The sequence below is a fragment of the Leuciscus leuciscus genome (assembly GCF_965113295.1).
Source record: "Leuciscus leuciscus genome assembly, contig: HAP1_SCAFFOLD_805, whole genome shotgun sequence".
NCBI classification, from domain to species: Eukaryota; Metazoa; Chordata; class Actinopteri; order Cypriniformes; family Leuciscidae; genus Leuciscus; species Leuciscus leuciscus.
The window spans coordinates 1-20709 of record NW_028117935.1 but is presented as its reverse complement, the minus strand read 5'-3'; the positions used below and the strand labels follow the sequence as shown (position 1 = coordinate 20709).

Genomic DNA, 20709 nt, shown 5'->3' with positions numbered 1-20709 from the left:
GCACCGGCTTTGGAAATACCGATGTCCACAGACAAGGTTGAGTATGTTGCATGATTTTATGAAAGTATGATGTATTGCGACATCAGAAATGGCTATTTTTTATATAGTAAAAAATATATAACCTATCGGCTATAGTAACGCTTGCCATAAAGCAAGAAAAATTTGTAGTTTCTTATGTCTCATTCGAACTACAGATCTGCAACCCGATCTGGCAAACTTGCATAGTGCGGTTATAGCCGATAGAGGGTCGCAAAGCGAATGCAGAAGTGCCGTTCACCCTGTTATGAGTTGATGAAGCACTGAAACATTATTTTAAGGTACAAAAGAATCTTTGGTGTTGCTTTAATATGTGCTTTAGAAGTACTAATATACCTAGTAATATGCATGCTAATAAGCAACTAGTTAATGGTGAGAATTGGACCCTAAACTAAAGTGTTACGTAAAATGTAAAACAAATAAATAATTAAAATACAAACAAATAAATCAAATCAAATGCAAAACAAATCAATTAACACATTAAATGTAAAACAATTAAACCAGTAAGTAAAATGCAAAATAAATAAAAAGGTAAATGCTAAATAAATAAATAAACAATGTGCAAAACCAATGCTATTTTGGTGTCAATAACATCAAACCATTTTGGAATCCTAGGCAACTTGCAGTACATTCTGGTCTGTTCTTCACACTTCAGTATACTTGGAATATACTGTACTGTAGTCATATGGAGCACAATTATTGTGCTTTCATTGTGCTTTGTGTTCATTTTAGAGATCGACAGATGTGCTCACTATGAATTGTTAATTATTATAATTTTTTTTTTACAATTTTGCTTTCACAAAAAAAAATCTGGTTTTGGAACACGGGGTGAATAAAAGATGATGGCATTTTGACTTCTTTTAGTTTGCTCAAATTATTAGAAAAAATTAAGTTTCTAACTCTAACCTGTTCCATCCGGTGTAGAGCGCACAAAGGTGGGCAGCATTTTAACAGTGGCTTCAAGGTGTGTATTTTTAGCCAGGCCTCGGTTCATCTCCCCTTCCATCCTTTTCTTCACCTCCAGGAGTTGATCCCGATTGAGGCGTAAGGTGTCCAGGATACGCTGACGTTCTGCATGCTGCTTTGCCAACCGGTATGCCACAGCTGTAACCATGGCAGCCCCTTTGCCGCTGCCATCCTCAGAGCGCAAGAAACGCACGTCGCAGTCAGGCACCAATGATCGAACCATTTTATTCAGTCGCCGGGCAAACCTACCGAAAAAAACACAGAGCAAAAGAGTGTGTTTGTGAATGAGAGAGAGAAAAGGGTTTAAAAGCAAAGAAAGAAGAAGAAAGGAAAAGGAAGGAAAGGTTAGAGGAAAATGAGAAAGATGCACAAGATGGGGAACAGGAGAAAATAACATTAGCTCATAATAAAGTAGTCGGTTGCATGGTAGAGAGTACATTTAAAGGTTTGAGAACAACTACTTTGAGTGCTGATGCAATGTTTGCAATTGAAGTTTGGTGATTCTTCAGTTAAATTATATATGAACTCCAAAAAATGAATGTTAAAACATTTATGATGTCCTGGAATAAAGATCTGACCAGGGTCTTGATCAGTCTTCAAGTGGATTTTGGAATAATGTGTGATGGTGTGGATTTTTGACATTTTTCATTTTTTGGAGAAAAAAGTTGGATAAGCCCTAGACTTGCAAACACAATGATCTTCAAATTTAATAAATAAAATAAAAATAATTCATTTAAAATAATAATAAATTAAATGTATTATGTACATTTTTATTTACATTATAGTGTTTATTGTATATAAAATGATATTGTATAGTGTAAAATGTGTCATTATATTTACATTTTAGTATTATGCATACCAAATTTAGTGTGAGGCTGAGCTTGTTTATCATTCAGTTTAACCGTTTGATAATCTCTGGTTCTCTTACGAGAGGTCTCTCGTACTGCGTAAGATATCTTACGCTAGGGGAAAATCCTTTTCCGCGAGATATTGAAGCCAAAAATTATCCTTAATTTTGTAATAATGCAAAACGCGTTGCAGCAGCAATGCAGACATAGGCGAGACAGCTCGCGCGCCTATTGGCTGCTCTGCGGCAACTGCAGCAGCCTATCGAGCGAGGCCTGGCGTGACGTCAGACCCAATCAGGGCACTTCGCGCCCGCTGCGTCACGTCCCGCCGAAATGGGCGTGGTCTAGGCCTATAAATATCGCTCGCAGGCAGCTATTATCTGATTTTTCATCCTTCAAGCGAAGCACACGCATCGCTGGAGCTGGATTAGAAGCCGCGCCGTCGAGAGAGAGCACCTTCAGCGGGACGAGTCACTGAAGTCGCTGGCCGCGCCGCCTTCCTTGCCTTCCTGCTGCGCTTTCCGGCATTATATCCTTTCTCTGCTACTGTGTTTATGTATGTGTGTGTGCTCGCCGCCGCGACACACACTCCCATTGCACTAAAAGAGCTGGGCGTCTTTTTCAAGACGCCCCTTTTCCTGATCACGCAGCTCTCGCACTCGCTGACGGCGACTGCCCTCACTGTGAGTTAGGTACTGCCTATGGTGACTCTGAGGACTCACCTGGCATCCTTCTCCGAGACTGCTCCTCCGCCCCCCCCCCAACCCGCAAAGCTTGCCGGTTCACCCGCTTGCCTTGCCTGCTTGGGGGACGATACCTGTTCTCCCTCTGTTCGAGCCGCGCACACCGCGCCGCTCACAGAGGATGTCAGGAGCGGGCGGTCACGGGGCTAGCTTTCTCTCTCCCTCTGTTCAAGCCGCGCAAACTGCGCCGCTCACAAGGGAGGCTGGAAGCGGACGGTCGGGGTTAGTTTTTCTTTACGTTATAAGAAAGCTACCCTGCCTTCTGCGCCCCATTCATGCGTCACTCACCGGCGAAAGGAGAAAGATGTGTTTTTTAGTCCCTCCGAGGATGGACTAACCTTCAATTTCTCATACATATTCCCAGTTCCCTGATCATGCGACTGGAAATATCAATATTGCAGCAGGCGAGCCTGTTTTAATACAAGCGCGCCTGCAAGCATACGCCGAAGAAAGCATGTGACGCTCTTATATGCTCGTGCATCCAAAAACCTTTGCGTTCCCCCCCTGTGGCTCAGTGGCGGAATCATTGGTTTTTCCCACGAGAGACCGGAGTTCGAATCCCGGTCTAGCGGCAGTTAAAATTATGCCGCCAATGCTTCGCTCTGTCAGTTCCCTGAAAAGCGACTGCAGACGTGCATTTTGCAGCCAACGAGCGCGTTGCACAACCCGCTCGCCTGCACCCAAACACCGTTTCTATGGTTTCCGTGCGTCACTGGCGAAAGGAGAAAAGAGCGTTTTCTGGTCCCCCCGCGGATGGACCGACCTCGTCTTTCTCGTACATTTCTCATTCCCCTCTGAAGTTCGGGCGACTGGAAATGTCTGTATTGCAGTGAGCAAGCCTGTTGTAATACACGCATGCCTGCAAACAAACGCCAGCACGTTGACGGTCTCTTATAATACTCGCGCTAACTGAGTTACAATGTGTCTCCCCCTGTGGCCCAGTGGCAGACTCTCAGGTTTTTGCACGCGAGAGACCCGCGTTCGATCCCCGGGTCTACCGGCAGATAAAATTATGCCGTCAATGCTCGCTCTGTCAGTTCCCTGAAAAGGCGACTGCAGATGTGTATTTTGCAGCCAACGAGCGCGTTGTACAACCCGCTCGCCTGCACCCAAACACCGTTTCTATGGTGTTCCGTGCGTCACTGGCGTAAGGAAAAAAGGGAGTTTTTCTGGTCCCGCTGCGGACGGACCAACCTCCTTTTTCCTATACATTTCCCATTCCCCTCTGGAATTCAGGCGACTGGAAATGTCAATATTGCAGTGAACAAGCCTGTTGTAATGCACGCAGGCCTGCAATAAACGCCAGCATGTTGACGCTCTCTGTTTCTATGGCAACTTCTCGCTCGTTCAGTTCCAGTAAATGTGACTGTTCCAGTGTATCCTGCAGTAAACAAGTCGGTTCTGTCACCCGCTTGCCTGCACACAAACGCCGTTTTTACGGCTACCCAGATAAATCCCATAAGTGTGAATTTTTTCTGGTGTCCCGGCCACGGCCGATGGTGCTTTATGTGTAAGAAGAATGCCCACTGCCCAGTGCCCATCTCTACACACAAGCACAGCCCGTCACACAGGGCTCGCGCACATGAATCGGCTCAGACCGATTGCGCTTCAAACATGGTGAATGTGCCCACTAACACCACGTTATGCATGTCTCACGGTTTCTGTAAAAACGAAACCAACGTGCACTCGCTTCACGCAAGCGAACGATGCTTTCGGTGTGATAAATGTGCCCGCTGTCCCGCGCCCACATCCACACATAGACATGACAGTTCCCACGGGAACCGCCCAGCCCTCCCCCTCGCGGTTAACCACCGCAGAGGAGTCGAGCGCGGGCAATCTGCCCGCTGTCATCAGCGCGCCCCATGCCTCAAATGTCACGAGCGACACGCTTGTGTTACAGCACACCGAAGCTTCTCCATCGCTGAGCGAGCGGAGCGCGCTTCGTATTCGACCCCTAGCTATCCATGCAGACGCATGGGCAAAGCTACCCGGGGTTTCGAAGTGGGTGCTGAACATTATAGAAAGAGGCTATTCGCTGCAGTTTCGCCGACGCCCTCGCCGCTATGTGGCGCGCGTCGAGACCACGGTAAAAGCAGAAGTAGCACATCTACTTCGAGCCGAGGTGACGAAACTATTGAGCAAAGGGGCCATAGAACCTCTCTCTCAAGATCAGAGCGAGGGAGGGCTATACAGCAGATACTTCCTGGTACCGAAAAAAGACGGGGGTCTCAGACCCATACTAGATCTAAGGCAACTGAACAAAGTGCTTGTGAAGCGACAGTTCAGGATGCTCACGACCAGGCAAATCCTTGTGCAGATTCGCCAAGGAGATTGGTTTGTGTCAATAGATCTGAAAGACGCGTGTTTTCAAATACAGATAGCGTCATGTCACAGGCGATATTTGAGATTCGCCTTCGAGGGCCAGGCATATCAGTACACAGTCCTGCCGTTCGGTTTGTCCCTAGCACCCCGTACATTTACGAAGTGCATGGATGCGGCGCTCGCACCCCTCAGAATGAGAGGCATGCGAGTGCTGAACTATTTGGACGATTGGCTGATTCTAGCGCAATCTCGCGCAGTGCTCATAGAACACACGACCATTTTACTCGATCACCTCGAGGATTTGGGTCTGAGTGTCAATTGGGCGAAGAGCTCCCTGTCTCCCAGTCAGAAAATATCTTTCCTGGGCACAGAACTGGACTCACTATCCATGATAGCGCGACTATCACAACAGCGCGCGGTAGACATTCGACGCACAGCGAACTCTTTTCGCTGCGGCGCGTCTGTCCCGCTCAAGAGATTTTCAGAAGATGCTAGGTCTCATGGCCTCAGCATCGTCAGTGCTCCAGCTGGGTCTGCTCCGCATGCGCCCGCTGCAGTTTTGGCTGAAAGCGCGAGTCCCACGCGAAGCGTGGGCACCCGGTTTGCTTCGCCTCAGGGTCAATCAGAAATGCGTTACAGCTCTGAAACCCTGGAAAGCGAACGACTGGTACCAATCAGGTGTAAGCCTGGGGACTTCCTCGAGGGTGAAAGTGGTGTCCACGGACGCGTCCACCTCGGGATGGGGAGCGCTGCTCGAGGGCAGACCGTTCTTCGGCCAGTGGTCAGAACGGGAGAAGCTCCTGCACATAAACTGCCTCGAAATGCTGGCAGTAGACAACGCACTGACGCGTTTTTGTCCCCAAATAAAAGGTCACCACGTCTTGGTCCGTTCGGACAACATGTCTGTGGTGTCCTACATAAATCGCCAGGGCGGCATCAGATCCGAGAAACTGTACAGGCTGGCAGAACGCCTCCTGGTATGGGCTCAGTGCAACCTGCGCTCGCTCAGAGCAGCGCACGTGCCAGGGATCATGAATATACTGTAGGACCAGACAGACTGTCCAGGAACAATGTTCCGGCAGGCGAATGGTCTCTACACCCACAGACAGTCCAACTGCTGTGGAAGAAATTCGGCAGAGCGGAAGTGGACCTGTTTGCGTCTCAAGAAAACGCTCACTGTCAAGAATTTTTCTCCAAGAGCAGGAGCGCGCTGGCCCATGTGTGGCCCCGCCGCCCGCTCTATGCTTTTCCCCCCGTCTCTCTCCTGCCTCAGGTGATAGAACGGATCAGGGAAGAAGGATGCTCAGTACTGCTGGTAGCACCGTTCTGGAAAAACCAACCTTGGTTCCCAGCCGTGATGCAGTTAGCAAGTACTGCCCCGTGGCCAGTACCAGTGAGGAGAGATCTCCTCTCACAGGCCCGCGGCTCGATCTGGCATCCTCACCCGGAACTATGGTCCCTTCATGTCTGGGCCATCAACGGGTACATGTTGGACTCCCTAAAGGAGTATTAAACACGATCACGCAGGCTAGAGCTCCGTCTACAAGACGACTCTATTCTTCGAAATGGTCAGTGTTTTCGGGCTGGTGCACAGCCCGTGGTGTGTCACCCACAAACTGTGATGTGACGGAGGTGCTTTCCTTCCTACAAGAGCTGTTGGATGGGGGCAGGGCCCCCTCCACGCTCAAAGTTTATGTGGCGGCTATAGCAGCGTTCTCAGAAACAACGCTTGGTCAGTCAATAGGAAGGAACGATTTAGTCATCCGCTTCCTTAGAGGAGCTAAGAGACTGAATCCTCCCAGACCTCCCTCAGTCCCCGTATGGGACCTTTCTACGGTTCTGGAAGCCATGAAAGGTGCGCCATTTGAGCCTTTACAGTCAATCGATTTGAAACACCTGTCTTTCAAAACGGTGTTTTTGCTGGCTCTCGCTTCAGTGAAGCGCATAGGGGATCTGCACGCGCTCTCTGTGAGCGCGGCGTGCATGGAGTTTGGGCCCAATGACTCAAATGTTATACTCAAACCTAAGCACGGTTATGTTCCAAAATCCCTCAACACACCGTTTAGGGCGCAGATTATCTCTCTGTCAGCCCTACCGGTCCCTGATGAGGAAAGAGACGCGAGCCTCCTTTGCCCAGTCAGGGCATTACGAGCTTATGTGTCTCGCTCGTCTGTTTTCAGACAGACGGAACAGCTCTTTGTTTCGTTTAGCGGACGTTCTAAGGGACTAGCCGCGTCGAAACAGAGCCTATCCAGATGGATAGTTGATGCTATAGCGCTGGCATACGCCTCCAAGGGCATGCAGTGCCCTTTGGGTGTCAGAGCGCATTCCACGAGAGGCATGGCCTCTTCGTGGGCCTGGTCAAGTGGGATTGCCTTGCAAGATATTTGTATGGCGGCAGGCTGGGCCTCCCCGTCTACATTTATAAGGTTTTATAACCTAGAGGTTCCCGCCCTGCAGGCCAGGCTGCTGTCGGTCTAAACTACCAGTATTATCTGACCTGATGCGTTCAGCTCAGAATGCTGCGTTTACTGAGCACAGCTCAATTTTCGACAGTTTAAAGCTGGGCAAACTGTGTAAGACCCACATTTTTTCCCATCAGTTCAGGCCGTACCCCGCCCTGTCTGTATGATGAAATTTGCGTCCCTTCGACGCTACTTTATGTGGAAAAGTGAGGCTGCACCCCTCCTTCTTCCCGGACTCTCTGTGAGTTCACTGAGTGATTGTGCACTATATGTACCCCGGGCTTTCGCCCTTGGGTCTTTGGTGTCAGATCTCAGCATGCACGGCGTTTTACACTGGGTCCCCTAGCGTAAGATATCTTACGCAGTACGAGAGACCTCTCGTAAGAGAACGTACTCGGTTACTAACGTAACCTCGGTTCTCTCTAGAAGAGGGAACGAGTACTGCGTATCTTGCCGTGCATGCACACGCTCTGGTTGCTTCGATGATGAAAAACCAGATAATAGCTGCCTGCGAGCGATATTTATAGGCCTAGACCACGCCCATTTCGGCGGGACGTGACGCAGCGGGCGCGAAGTGCCCTGATTGGGTCTGACGTCACGCCAGGCCTCGCTCGATAGGCTGCTGCAGTTGCCGCAGAGCAGCCAATAGGCGCGCGAGCTGTCTCGCCTATGTCTGCATTGCTGCTGCAACGCGTTTTGCATTATTACAAAATTAAGGATAATTTTTGGCTTCAATATCTCGCGGAAAAGGATTTTCCCCTAGCGTAAGATATCTTACGCAGTACTCGTTCCCTCTTCTAGAGAGAACCGAGGTTACGTTAGTAACCGAGTACGTATTCTTGTTTTTTACAAGCCACTCGTCCATTTTGTCTTTAGTTGTTTTTGCTCAAATCTACAGTAACCATAGCCAACGATTAGCTGCGAAAATAGTCAAATTGCCCCCTTTAGTGCATGACTAAACATTTGCTAGTAAAATCTCACATTTACAGCTGTTTTACTCGAGTGTATGCTTCTTTATTAATAGCTGCTCCACAGGTTGAAAACTAATATACAGATCTAATATACACTGGAAGTACAAGCCGCAGCATAATGTGAAAAAACTAGATTGCTTCCATTGCAGTTAATGAAGTTGTTTTGTTTTCACTCCAATTGTAACTTTGATTGTAGATATATGAGTACAGGAGGTAGAAACTTCACTATTTCTTTGTTTCAATCTCATTATTGCTGACTTTCCCTTTAAAGAAAGTTGTCTTGAGGCTAATTGAGCTATGTCATCTTTGCTCTACATCTACCTACACATTCCAAAATAAACTGCATATGACTGGCATGTGATGGCACTTGTGCACAGCCAATCAACACAGACGCATCTTGAGAAAGAAGACTAGTCATCTCTGAAAGTGCCATCCACACCTTTAGAAAATGTTCGAGCATGATCCCTTTCTATGAACGTATGCGTTAGCACCCTGGGTGATGAAAGCTGTGAACCAAAGTTGGGCGTGCTGGATTAAAATAGCACAAGTAATTAACGTTGATGCTTGAAGATTGTTTTAATTTCATAAAGCATAAGCCATGTAAATAGGTGCTCTACACAACACCAATGAAAAGTTCTTATCGAAAGTAGACATGGGACAGTTCACCCAAAATTTTTATTCTGTCATCATTTACTCATCCTCATGTCATTTCAAACCTGTATGACTTTCTTTTGAGGAACACAAAAGAAGGTATTTTGAAGAATGCTGGTTTGTAAATATATCTAAATAAATATATCTAAATAACAATACAGATGCAGCTTCTGGAAAACAAACCACGGCCATTGTAGCTTAAAAGTTTATGTGTAATAAATTACATGTTGAATCAAATAAACAATTTCTTTGTAAAGCTACTTTTTGCAATGTGTTATGTGTTTCTCATTTAACACAATAATGACTTTAAATTATCTTTTGGGGGTAATTTCTCAGCCAAATTTAATGATTAAGTAGATTCATTAATTAGAACATCATGTAAATAATTAGAATACAATTTTGATATAAACATACATTATATAGACAGACAGACAGATATAGAGATAGATACATGCATGTTAAATAAATAAAAAATATCAGATGTTAAGTTCCTTTAATATAAAATTATCAACAATAACTGAAAATGAAAGAGTTATTATATTAATAAATGAAATTCCAAGCAATAAAAATTCATAATCACTTTTTCTAGGAAAATGTCTGTACGCATCATTGCAGAGCACAGGACCCACTAACAGTTTACAGTAATTTTTCAGTCATACGCTTCATTTACATAGTCGTTGAGGAATCGTAGGATTTTGATGTATGCATCTGCGTTTCAGCGGGTGGTTGTTAAAAGCCCCCAGAATTTCAATCCCAATCTCTCTTACAACATTCAGGATGAGTTACTGAGTCCGTGAAATGGGCTCTTGTGTAGTGACCAATGAGTTCATGAATGAACTGACGAACCGTCGTCTTGCTCTGCTCTGATCTCAAATTTTACCACAGCGATTATCCATGGCCAATTTTGTAAACAAAAAAATGCCTAGCATTGTCAAGCACTTAATTGAGAAGTAAAGTATAAATGCGGACACAGAACGATCTATGTTTTTTAACATAATAAATCCTCTTTGAAGATCAGTCTAGATTAGTCTATTGCTGTCAGTCTATTTTCTTGTCAATCCACAACAAAGGTTGTTTAGTCTGTCATCTTTTTCACTCTTCAGTCAGGGAGTATGACAGAATGACAGCTCAATTCAGTTCAGATTTGTTCTTATCCAATCAGTCACTGTAGTTAAATCGATAATATTACTGAATATTACATTTCTTTTAAACCCCAACTGAGCCAGACAAAGGCGACAGTGGCACAGAACCAAAACTCCAGCAGGTCACAGTAGTGGAGAAAAAAACAGGCTCAGTCAGGGGCCAGATTTCAGAAATAACAGTTGGTAAGTGTAACAAAGCCTCCCAAAAGAGAGGTTTTTTTGAAGTAATTAAAAGTAATTGAACATAAGGGAGCAACATAACAAAATGTGTACAAAATTAAGGGGTTTGAATACTTTCTTAAGGCACTGTATGCAATATATATATATATACAGTATGCATATGCATATACAGTATATATATATACAGTATATATGCATATGCAATATAGAGCTATTAACTCAATTCCTGAATGAATCAGCCGTGTGAATGAATCAAATGAATGACTCATTGACTTTCTCATTTAGACATTTACCGCCACTGGCAGTTTTAGTTTCTTGTTTAGAGAATCACTTCATTAAAACCATTATTTCATATTTGGGGGATAGTTTGCCCAAAAAATGATAAAGTGTGACAAACCCTCCTAAAATAGAGTTGTTTCAAGTTGGCTAGGGCAACGCCACTTGTAACTGTTTTTCTCCGTCTTGCTTTTAATTTCAATTACAGCCTCAAGAGCTTCTCTGAAACGCATTTACCACTTACAAGGGGTCCAACCTTACAACAATGAGCTTTTGAGTATTTTGGCGAGTTAGAATAATCTGAACAACTGAGAAGAAACAGAAAAATATGGAAATCTAACATCTACAATACATTTCCCATGGTATTCTTTTAAGTACAATGGCATGGTGTATGAATATGGTAATCATTTGGTACCACAACAATCTCACACAAGTATCGGACAATGGACTCACTGTGGGTGGTTTTTGTAGACCGATCCATCCACGCCAATAGTGGTGCGCAATTTCTCTAGGGCTTTGTTATCTCGGATCTGCCGTAGCACAGCCGCCAGCGTGGCAGCACAGAGATGGGCCGCACGCGTAGACACAATCTGACACACACGCTGCGTGGCCACACTGTCTTCAGGGGACGGGTCCAGTCCGAGTCCTCTCAACACCTGATCTGCACTCACCAGACCTTCGTTATTCCTGCAGAAGAGACAATGTTGATTCTGATTTATTTGGAGGTTTTAATTAATATTAACCAAATGCCTACAGCATGTGAATGGCTCAAATCGAAACTACTGAGGGACAGTTCGCAACGCAAATAACAAAAAGCTTCTTCCCGACAGCTATCTTTCTAATTGCATTACAATCAAAATATAAATTAGAATAATAATAATAAAAAAGAAAATACAAATAAACAGTAAACTAATTAATCCTTCCTAGCAGCAAATATTATTCTAAGCAACAAAAACAGGGTATTAAAGACTTAAGGTGCAGATGCTGGTATAATAAACACTGTTGCAAGATGGTTCACTTTCAGATTTTGAATGTTTCTTGGAAAATTTTTGGACACTGTTTAAAAGTTTCTGTTCAGTAACTGCAAGGTTTTTTAAAGAAGGAAAGGACTTATTCTGCAAGGATGACTTAAACTGATAAAAAGTGACAGTAAAAACTTTTACATCACAAATAAAATTCAAGTAAATGTTGTTCTTTTGAACTTTCTATTCATCAAAGAATCCAGAAAAAAAAATGTATCACTGTTTCCACAAAAATATTAAGCAGCACAATGGTTTCCAACATTGATAATAATAAGAGATGTTCCTTGAGCCCCAAATCAGCATATTAGAATGATTTCTGAAGGATCATGTGATGCTGGATAATGATGCTGAAAAGTCAGCTTTGCCCTAAAGGAATACATTTAAATTATATTATTACATTTAATTTCTAAATTGTAATAATATCCCACAATGTTATTGTTTTTGCTGTATTTCTGATTAAATAAAAGCAGCCTTGGTGAGCATAAGATACTTATTTTAAAAATTGAGACCTTAAGATCAAATTATACAGGAATGAAATGGATTCATAAGGTGTTGATCTAACTTGTGAAGTTTGTGTTCTTGTGTTGCTGTCATTAAATCAAAAGAGTGATAAATTAAATGCTAAAACCTTGTATAATTCAACTTTTCAATCAAATTGTTAATGCTGATCTTATGTGTAGGGACAAAAAAAATATTTTCACTTGTGGTCTGAGAATTTGGACCCGACAGTAGATATTCACAGATACATATGTTTCTTGGTAAGATGATGTGATATTTAGTGCTCTCCCAAATGAGTTCTGGAGCAGCATACAAACAACTGTCACCAATAATATTATTCCTGTAATAATAATGAATTAATAAAGTTAGTTCAATACTAAATGTATGTAAATCCTACCCATACACCTAAAGCAAACTCTTCGAACAAAGTAATACAAAATTATAATACATGTTATTTATAAATTACACTCCATTGCATCACAAAAAGTAGTTTAATTAAAAATGTTTAACGCTAACACATTTACTCAGTGTGACATTATGTAAGACTGTAAAGATCACTGCTGTATAAATTTACACCATGAATATCCGCTACACAAATTACAGACCTAATAATTACACCTGGGCCTTTTAGGCGCATTATTTGTGGAAAAATTCTGAGATTAATCGTGATTAATTCTTTTATTTTTCAACCTAAAATTGACAGCCTAGAATATAACAATGAAAATAATGAGCAGCATGGCAAAGAATCAGCTGATGCCATTTGTAAGGAAAGTACAACCTTAAAAACAGGGGCTGTATTCACAAAAAAATAAGGATAAAAGTTCCTCCTGATGCAGACAATAATTTTACAATAACATCGACCTTTTAAAAAGGGATCACCTGTATCGCGAAAGTGTTTCTTAGTTTTAAACGTAGTCCAGTTTTCCTTTCTTTGTCTTATCTTTGGTGGTTCTGTATTATACATCACTATATGCGTACAGTGTTTTTGAAAAGTGTTAGCCATTTAATTGATTAGGAGATAATGAATAGAATTAGCCGTGAGTGTAATACTTGATTATGTTAAACATAATGTATGCTATAGGCTACTCAACACTTGATAATGTTCTAGTAAACACACACACAAACACACACACACACACACACACACACACACACACACAAGTCTGATTCGCTATCTTTGTGGGGACTCTCCATAGAAGTAATGGTTTTTATACCATTGGATATTCTGCCCCCTTACACTAACCCTACTCCTAAACCTACCCATCACAGAAAACGTTCTGCATTTTTATATATATAAAAAAAAATTCTCATTCTGTATGATTTATAAGCTTGTGTACCCATGGGGACCTCAATTTAGGTCCCCACTGTGACACGACGACTCCCCATGAGTCAGTGTGCATTCAGGTTGAAGTCCCCACCGGGATAAAAATAAAGCGCAGGCACACACACAAACTGTTTGCATTTCATGTAGCCATATATACCAAAAAGTGGCATCATCCAGAGAAATGAGGTCAACCTGACCTTACTCATATAAGAGTTCCTTAGTAAAACTTGCTCTTAAGAGTTTTGTGAATAGGTTAAGCTAAAACTTAGGTAGAAACCCTTAAGGTGAGATAAAATTCTTTGTTAATACAGCCCCAGGATTTAGCTCTTTTTTTTTTCTTTTTTTTTTACTTTAACATGTTTTTTAACAAGTTTTCATTTATTAACATTAACTAGTACTACACTATTAGACATGAACAAACAATAAACAATACTTCTACATCATTTGTTAATATTAATGTTAATTTCAACATTTAGTAATACATTATTTAAATCAAAAGTTGTTTTTGTTAACATTAGTTAATGTGACGTGAACTAACATGAACAAACAATGAAGAATTGTATTTTTATTAACTAACATCAGCACGGATTAATAAATGCTGTAAAAAATATATTGCTCATTGTTAGATCATGATAACTAATGCATTAACTAATGTTGACAAAAGAGACCTTATTGTAAAGTGTAACCTTTTAAACTAACTTTATCAGATTCGGCTTACTTCTGCAGCCCTTTTAGTAGAGCTAGAAACACACCAGCACAAAATGGTACTGACTTTCTATTTTCGATGGCAGAGACAAAGGAGGTCTGGAAGTGTCCAGTGGTGAGCAGATCTGGAGTGGTGTGTCCCTGGAACAGCAGAGCGTCTTTGGCCATCTTCACCAGGATGAGTCTGACCAGCTCCCCCATGTACATCCCACTTATCATCTTCTCAAACCTGCATGAAAACAAAACACGCAGCACGTAGAGTCAGGATGATGAGTGACCACGATGAACACGCGTTTCATGATGCAGTGTGGCGGTATGGGACGATGGTCGCCTAGAGGTTATTGATCCCATGCTGGGGCAACCAGAGAACCCAATCACTGTTACTCACTTGAGTGAGACACTTAACACCAGGATGCTTTAGGGGGACTGTCCCTTAATCAGGGGTGTAGGAAATATTTGTGGAAAAAAGAAAGGAAAGAGAGGGTACATCACAGGGTACATTCTATTGTTGATTTTTTTATTTATTTTTTACTAAGGGCTATTGAATGCTTGAATCTGATTGGTTCAGGAACGTTCAAAGGTTTGCAATTATTTTCAGGCAAATGCAGGGCTAAAGTAGTTCCAGGCAGGTCTCGACCACATTACAGTTCCATATCACTTTGGCAAATGTTTTCAGTTTTTTTTTAAAGGTCCTTACAGACTACAACAGCAAAAGAACCAAAACACACAATGACACTGACCAAGCAAATAAGTATAGTCAACAAAAGGTTAAACATTTTAAATTATTTCCATGTTTTTTTGCTGCAAAATTACATTTTATTATTTATGGACAGCATATACTTACTCACTCTCTCTCTCCCACTCTAAAGTGCACATATACAGTACGAACACACCCTCCCACAGAAACATGTTGTCAATGCTGCTCAGACGATTTTATCAGTAAAATGGTTTAAACAACTTAAAAGCTACATGTAATTTCTCACTAGCGAGGTAATGACAGCACTGTTCTTGCAGCAGATGAACTAAAAGTTTCGCTATTAGAGACGCTGCTGCAGCCGAACACTGTTGAGAGACGCAGAGACTCGGGTAATTCCTACACGCTTGATAACTCTCTCTCTCTCTCTCTCTAATAACTACATTAGTCTACTATCAGTGGCTGAAGCCTCTGTTACTAGCTCTAAAATTACGTTTTGGAATTAGCAACGGAGGCTTGGGATGGGATGCATAAGAAATTAGTCCGACACACAAGAGCATTTTAAGGACAAAAACCTGACAAATGTCTTGAAATACATCATCTGAACAATGTTTTGAGGTGTGGTAACTGTAGTATAAGCAGAATAATTGACGACGGGCTGTTGAATTAATAGAAAAATAATGCACACCCGAGGTGTAACGCCCACCTCGGGTCACGGTGTGCATTATTTTTCTATTCATTCAACAGCCCGTCGTCAATTATTCCTTACTTAAAACTCTAGAGACATGGCCTTGAAAGTAATTAATGTAGTGGAGAACAGGGGTCACTTGCAACAATAATTTAATGAATTTAATTAAAGTTTTTTTTTTTATATAATATTTTTTATAGTTTGAAATTAAAGTCACCATGAAATGTTTTTAATGGAATATTGCAATATTCATTATAAATTATTTATCTGTGCACAGCATCATTTAAAAATGCATATGCCCTTGTACTTCTTTAATCAAAATAAGTTCCTCTTCCTCTTGCAACAACATCTCTTCTCTGATGACATGTTTACTGGCGTGAGGGCGGGACAACCTGTCACTCACATGAGATCAACCAATAGCAAACCACAACAATCCAATCAATTTCAGATGACCAAAATCAAGTCCTGCCTTACTTTTTTTCTTGATTTCAATGGGATTTCACAAAAGGGAAGAAAGGTCTATTGAAACTCCGGTTTGATGCCGATATAAAATGTTTTAACTGGTTGAAAATGATTCCTGATCAGCTAAGAAAAGGATTTGACTTATTTCAAATAATTATGTCTGAACATGTTCCATTAACACTTGACAAGCAAAATGTGACAAAACTTCCTGTTATTGTCGCTTCTTTTTGTTTCTTTTTGACTCGTTGGTTTGCTCCCTGTGTGTATGATTTTTGCTTTGAGCTACATAGTTTTTTTTCCCTCCCGGTGGTTTGTTTTTCTTTTGTTACTTTTTTTTGACAACAGACCAGGGAGTAGTGAACAACATGTCACGTGACTCTCATCTCACAACACCTAGGGAATTGCATTGTTAACACACTAGGCAAGGAGCTATTGTATGCCATTGTAATGGTTTGGCTTTTCCTCAGTTAGACAAGGTTATGTGGGGATTGAACGGAAATACTTTTTGTTACTTGTTTGTTTTCTTTTCTTATTGTGTTAGGTAGTTTATTGGGAATGGGATGTAGTTGAAGTGTGGGTTTTGTTTTCATTATTGTCTTTGATTTAGATGACACTCAGGTTCCTACTCAGCCGAAAGATTAAGGGTCTGGCATTGAGTAATAAAAATCGCCCAACTCGAGGGGCGGCACCAAGCATGCATTTGAAAAATTTCACTGCACGCAATTGGATAACACTACGACCAATCACAACAATGCACGGGGTGATGTATCCAGAGCCCCATACGCTTAGCTACCAGCGGAGCTAACTGGTAGATCAGACTCTTGCCGTATCCAGTCGGCAAAACAGCAAAAACGCCCTTCTTGCAAAGGAACGATTCGAGCGCTGTCTTCTGTTCCTCTTTTAGATAAAAAGCCAAGTCTAACTCGTTCATTGTAGCGGCCAAAGCCGTTTCAAACAACTGGGGCATGTTCAAGTTCAAAACGGTGCGCAACGTTTTGCTACGGTTTCCGGGTTGAACGTCATGTTCACGTGCACCGGTGTGCAACGGGGTTTGAGATACGTTTTCTCTTGTTTGGTGGGTGTGTCAGAACTGCAGTCCAATCAGCAGCAACATGTATATAAAACACGGGGTATTAAAGTGAACTTGCACAATGGGTTCAAGGAAAGTAATTTACAAATGTGTTCGATGCAGCTCGGTATACGCAACAACTGAGGATATTAGAAGACATGTTTGTCGTAAGTTTTATTGTAAAAATATAGGATATCAACATAATGATGTAGTTGTTTATATTTTTAGCTTCATTGCAAGTGTATGACATTTGGTATAGAAATAAACAATGGTAATTAAGTGCTTTTCCTAAAAATGAGAAAGAAAATACAGGGTATTAAAACAGTATGACCTACAAATAAAGTCAGTATGTGAGGCTAAATAGATGTGTTTTAGTCTGAATTAGGTAAGATGTGTGCTTCCATTTCAGTTTCAGCAATCCCTTCACTCGACTGGGATGTTCTCTTTTGTTCTGGGCGGCAAGTGCAGTAACTGTAACATCGAGCATATTTTGTAGTATTAAACACATATTTATACCGACTTCATCAGGCTCAGAAAATTCTTCACAAAGAACACAAAGAATGAGCCTTCTCAGCTGCCATAGTTGCAACTCTTGCGTCATCAGAACAGTGTGTTCAACGCATCACCGTTTCTGTTTAAAAAACGTTGTGCAACGTTTTGCCGGGGCTGAACGCAGCCCTGGTGTTCATCTATAGCCATCTTGCAATGTTTTCGACGTCGCATCGCTGTCGTCATCTCGCCTCTGGCCCGCCTATATCAGATACAAGGGCATAGTTAATGAGCATCATTACTCAATGCCAGTGACTCGCTGAGCAAATTCAAATTGTGCTCTCGTGAGAACTCTGGATTTCCAGGTTAGTTCCTACTCCCTTTGATCAGCATTTCTGTTTTTTCCCCCTCTTAAAGCCACAATATGTAACTTTTTTGCTTTAAAAATAGCAAAAATCACTATATCTATGTTATATATTTTTTTTAGTTGTGTACTTACATTATCCCGACTGTTTCCAACAACTTTCAAACCAGGAGAAATTTGTAATTTAATTCGAGAAACGTCCCGTTTCTTTATTTCCGTTTTGTCGCCGTCAATGGCGTCATATCCGCGTTGTCCCTGGTTTCCGCTCGTACTGCCATGGCAACCAGAGCTATGAACCAGAGCCCTCTGATAGTAACCAAAGCGACTGACGGTAGTTCGCAATGTCTATTTGCACGCTGTTGTTGTTTCGTTCAAACATTATGGACCATGGCAAGCAGACTTTGGATACAAAAGGAGAACTAAAACGAGAATCAATATCAGCGCGGTGTTTTCGAGATGCCTAGAGCTCCCATAGACAGTATATAAACGAGAGCTCCACGTCCGAGACTTCGACCGCTTCTACATGTACTTTATTAAACAGGTGAGCACATTTACATAAAACGAATCAATGTTATATAGCTCAACATGATGAAATGTTAGAATATGATCTGTATGTTATTCTAATGTTGATCTAGCTTACTGCTAGTCTCATACAGACAAACTAACACATACATTTCAACACATTCAAATGCAGTTTAGTGTGATAGTGTAATGTTAGACCAAGTGAAACAACGCTGCGTTACCTCACAAGTTTAATTTGTCTAATAAACTGACCTGTGACTGTGAGTAGTAATTCTGCACTCGCGTGTAACGTTAGTTCGGTAGAATGAAATGTCCATATTCCTTATGCGGGGCTCGCGTAGCATGTGGAGCTGATAGCTGTCTCTTAGCAATCCCGAACTGCTTCATATCACAGTCATGATAAAAGCATCGATGTATTCAGTCATCCATAAACATTATTAGATCCATAGATTAGATCAGTCGGCTTGACGTTGACGACAAGATCCATAATTCTTAGCAAATGTTGCGTCATCAAACTACGCCTTTGTTATTGTAAATAGGTTAGCGACCCCTAGTGGCGAAAAATTCCATACTGTACGTTTAATTGAGTGTAACCATATGTAAATGGATCTCTTCCTTTTCTCTATTGAAACTATTCTTGTGTTCTTTTTGTACTAGCACATTGAGAACTTCTACCAGGGTTAAAAGATCTGGGATTTGATTCATCTATTTTATGTTATGTGTTCCTTCATTCCCTCAGACACATTAGGGCATGACATTTCATTTTAAACCTAACAAACATATTTTTGTGAAATATTTTATTTGAAAAGTGCCCTATCCTTCAAAATAAAATGCCACATAAGTGCCCAGCACAACAGTTTATCATCATTTATAATAATACTAAATGTTTCTTGAGCACCAAATTAGCATATTAGAATGATCATGTGACACCAAAGACTGCAGAAAATTCAGCTTTGCCAGGAATAAATTAGATTTTAAAATCATATTTTTGCTGTTTTTAATGTATTTTTATCAAATAAATGCAGCCTTGGTGAGCATAAGTGACTTCTGTCAAAAACATTTTTAAATAATCTTATCGATTAAGCTTTTGAACGGTAGTATCTATGATGTTTATACAACGAAAAGGAGGCAGATTTGTAGTAGTCTGTCAGTTATGAAGGAAAATAAGAAAAAAAACCCCAGGCTGTATTTATTTATGTTTTTGCTATAAATAAACTGGAAAAAGTACAGTAAGTAAATTATGTTCATATTGTGCTTCACTGCACAGCACAAATGAAAACTAATTTTCAGTTATTGTTTTTTTCATTGTTGTTAAGAGATCTTATCCATGGGAGCAAGAACATGTTCGCAGAACTCGATCTGGACATAGTCTAAACATTCATCATGTCTCAGAGAGCAGTGTATGCGAGAGAACAATAAAAGTGACTTGCGACTCTAAAGAAACGGCGTACGTAAAGATGAGAAGTTCAAATTCTGCTGTTAAGCAGCTCTAAAAAGGCAACAGTGAATGTGCATATCTGATAAGGCAATCGATTGCCATACTCCACCACTAACAGCATGTAGAGAGCTCAGCCACAGGCACTCATAGCATAATGGCATTTGATTACAGTTCTGCATTTTCTGAGCTTTCAAAGTGCTGGTTCTTCACAGTGAAATGAAAGCGCATGTGGAGTTGCAGTGACTAGGGACAGGAAAAGTAGCTTTAAAACTCCCAAGGCCTGTGGCATGTGTTCGGAAAAGCAGGCTAACGTACAGTGAATGATGTGAACCTATGATCCACCTAACAACGTTCGCACTTGCTTTCTAAAAACAAATGTGTACGCAAGAATGCGTACCACCTGTGACTTGGTGTCACCATGGTGACAGCCTTGTTAAAGGGATACTTCAGCATTTAGCATTAAGCTTTATATCAGTAGAAAACCTGTAGTATTTTTGAATTACCGTGCTTCCCTCCCTCATATCCCCCTGAGACAAGAGATTTATGTATTTTTTGTCTGGAAAAAATCCTCCGATGACACAAAAATCGTCAATTTGCATCATCGGAGGATTTTTTGGCCAGAGGCTAAAGACTACAGCCAGTAGTAGGAGCTAGTTCCGCACGCTCTCAACCCGCCCATAGGGGGTGGGATCTCACTCACAGAATGTACAAATAGTGTCAGCCATCTCTTTTTGGAAGTTAAGCTAACAGGCTCTTGTTCTGTGGAGAAAGATGAGTAGTAGGGGTTACCATCCTTTTTTTCCTGGACATGTCCGGCCATCGAGATCGTCATTC

At 41.6% G+C, this 20709-nt stretch overlaps 1 protein-coding gene across 1 annotated transcript; it reads right to left on the bottom strand.

The window, feature by feature from the left end:
- Window positions 1-50: 50 nt before the first annotated feature.
- On the bottom strand, window positions 51-14751 carry LOC309491986 (hexokinase-2-like). Its single transcript, XM_082191011.1, has 3 exons — window positions 14217-14751; window positions 11054-11287; window positions 51-1247 (listed from the first exon to the last, which is right to left on the bottom strand). Exons 1-3 carry the CDS (start codon window positions 14366-14368, stop codon window positions 938-940), a joined length of 696 nt encoding a protein of 231 aa, XP_082047137.1. The 5' UTR covers window positions 14369-14751; the 3' UTR covers window positions 51-937.
- Window positions 14752-20709: the final 5958 nt, after the last annotated feature.

Bases quoted from the DNA above. Each gene is read 5' to 3' on its own strand.
- LOC309491986 (XM_082191011.1), bottom strand. From the start codon at position 14,368: ATGATAAGTGGGATGTACATGGGGGAGCTGGTCAGACTCATCCTGGTG. The intron at 11,288-14,216 runs GTCAGTACCATT...TCTCTTCTGCAG, and splicing joins TCTGCCATCGAAAATAGAAA to GAATAACGAAGGTCTGGTGA. The intron at 1,248-11,053 runs GTGAGTCCATTG...TTTTTTCGGTAG, and splicing joins GTCTACAAAAACCACCCACA to GTTTGCCCGGCGACTGAATA.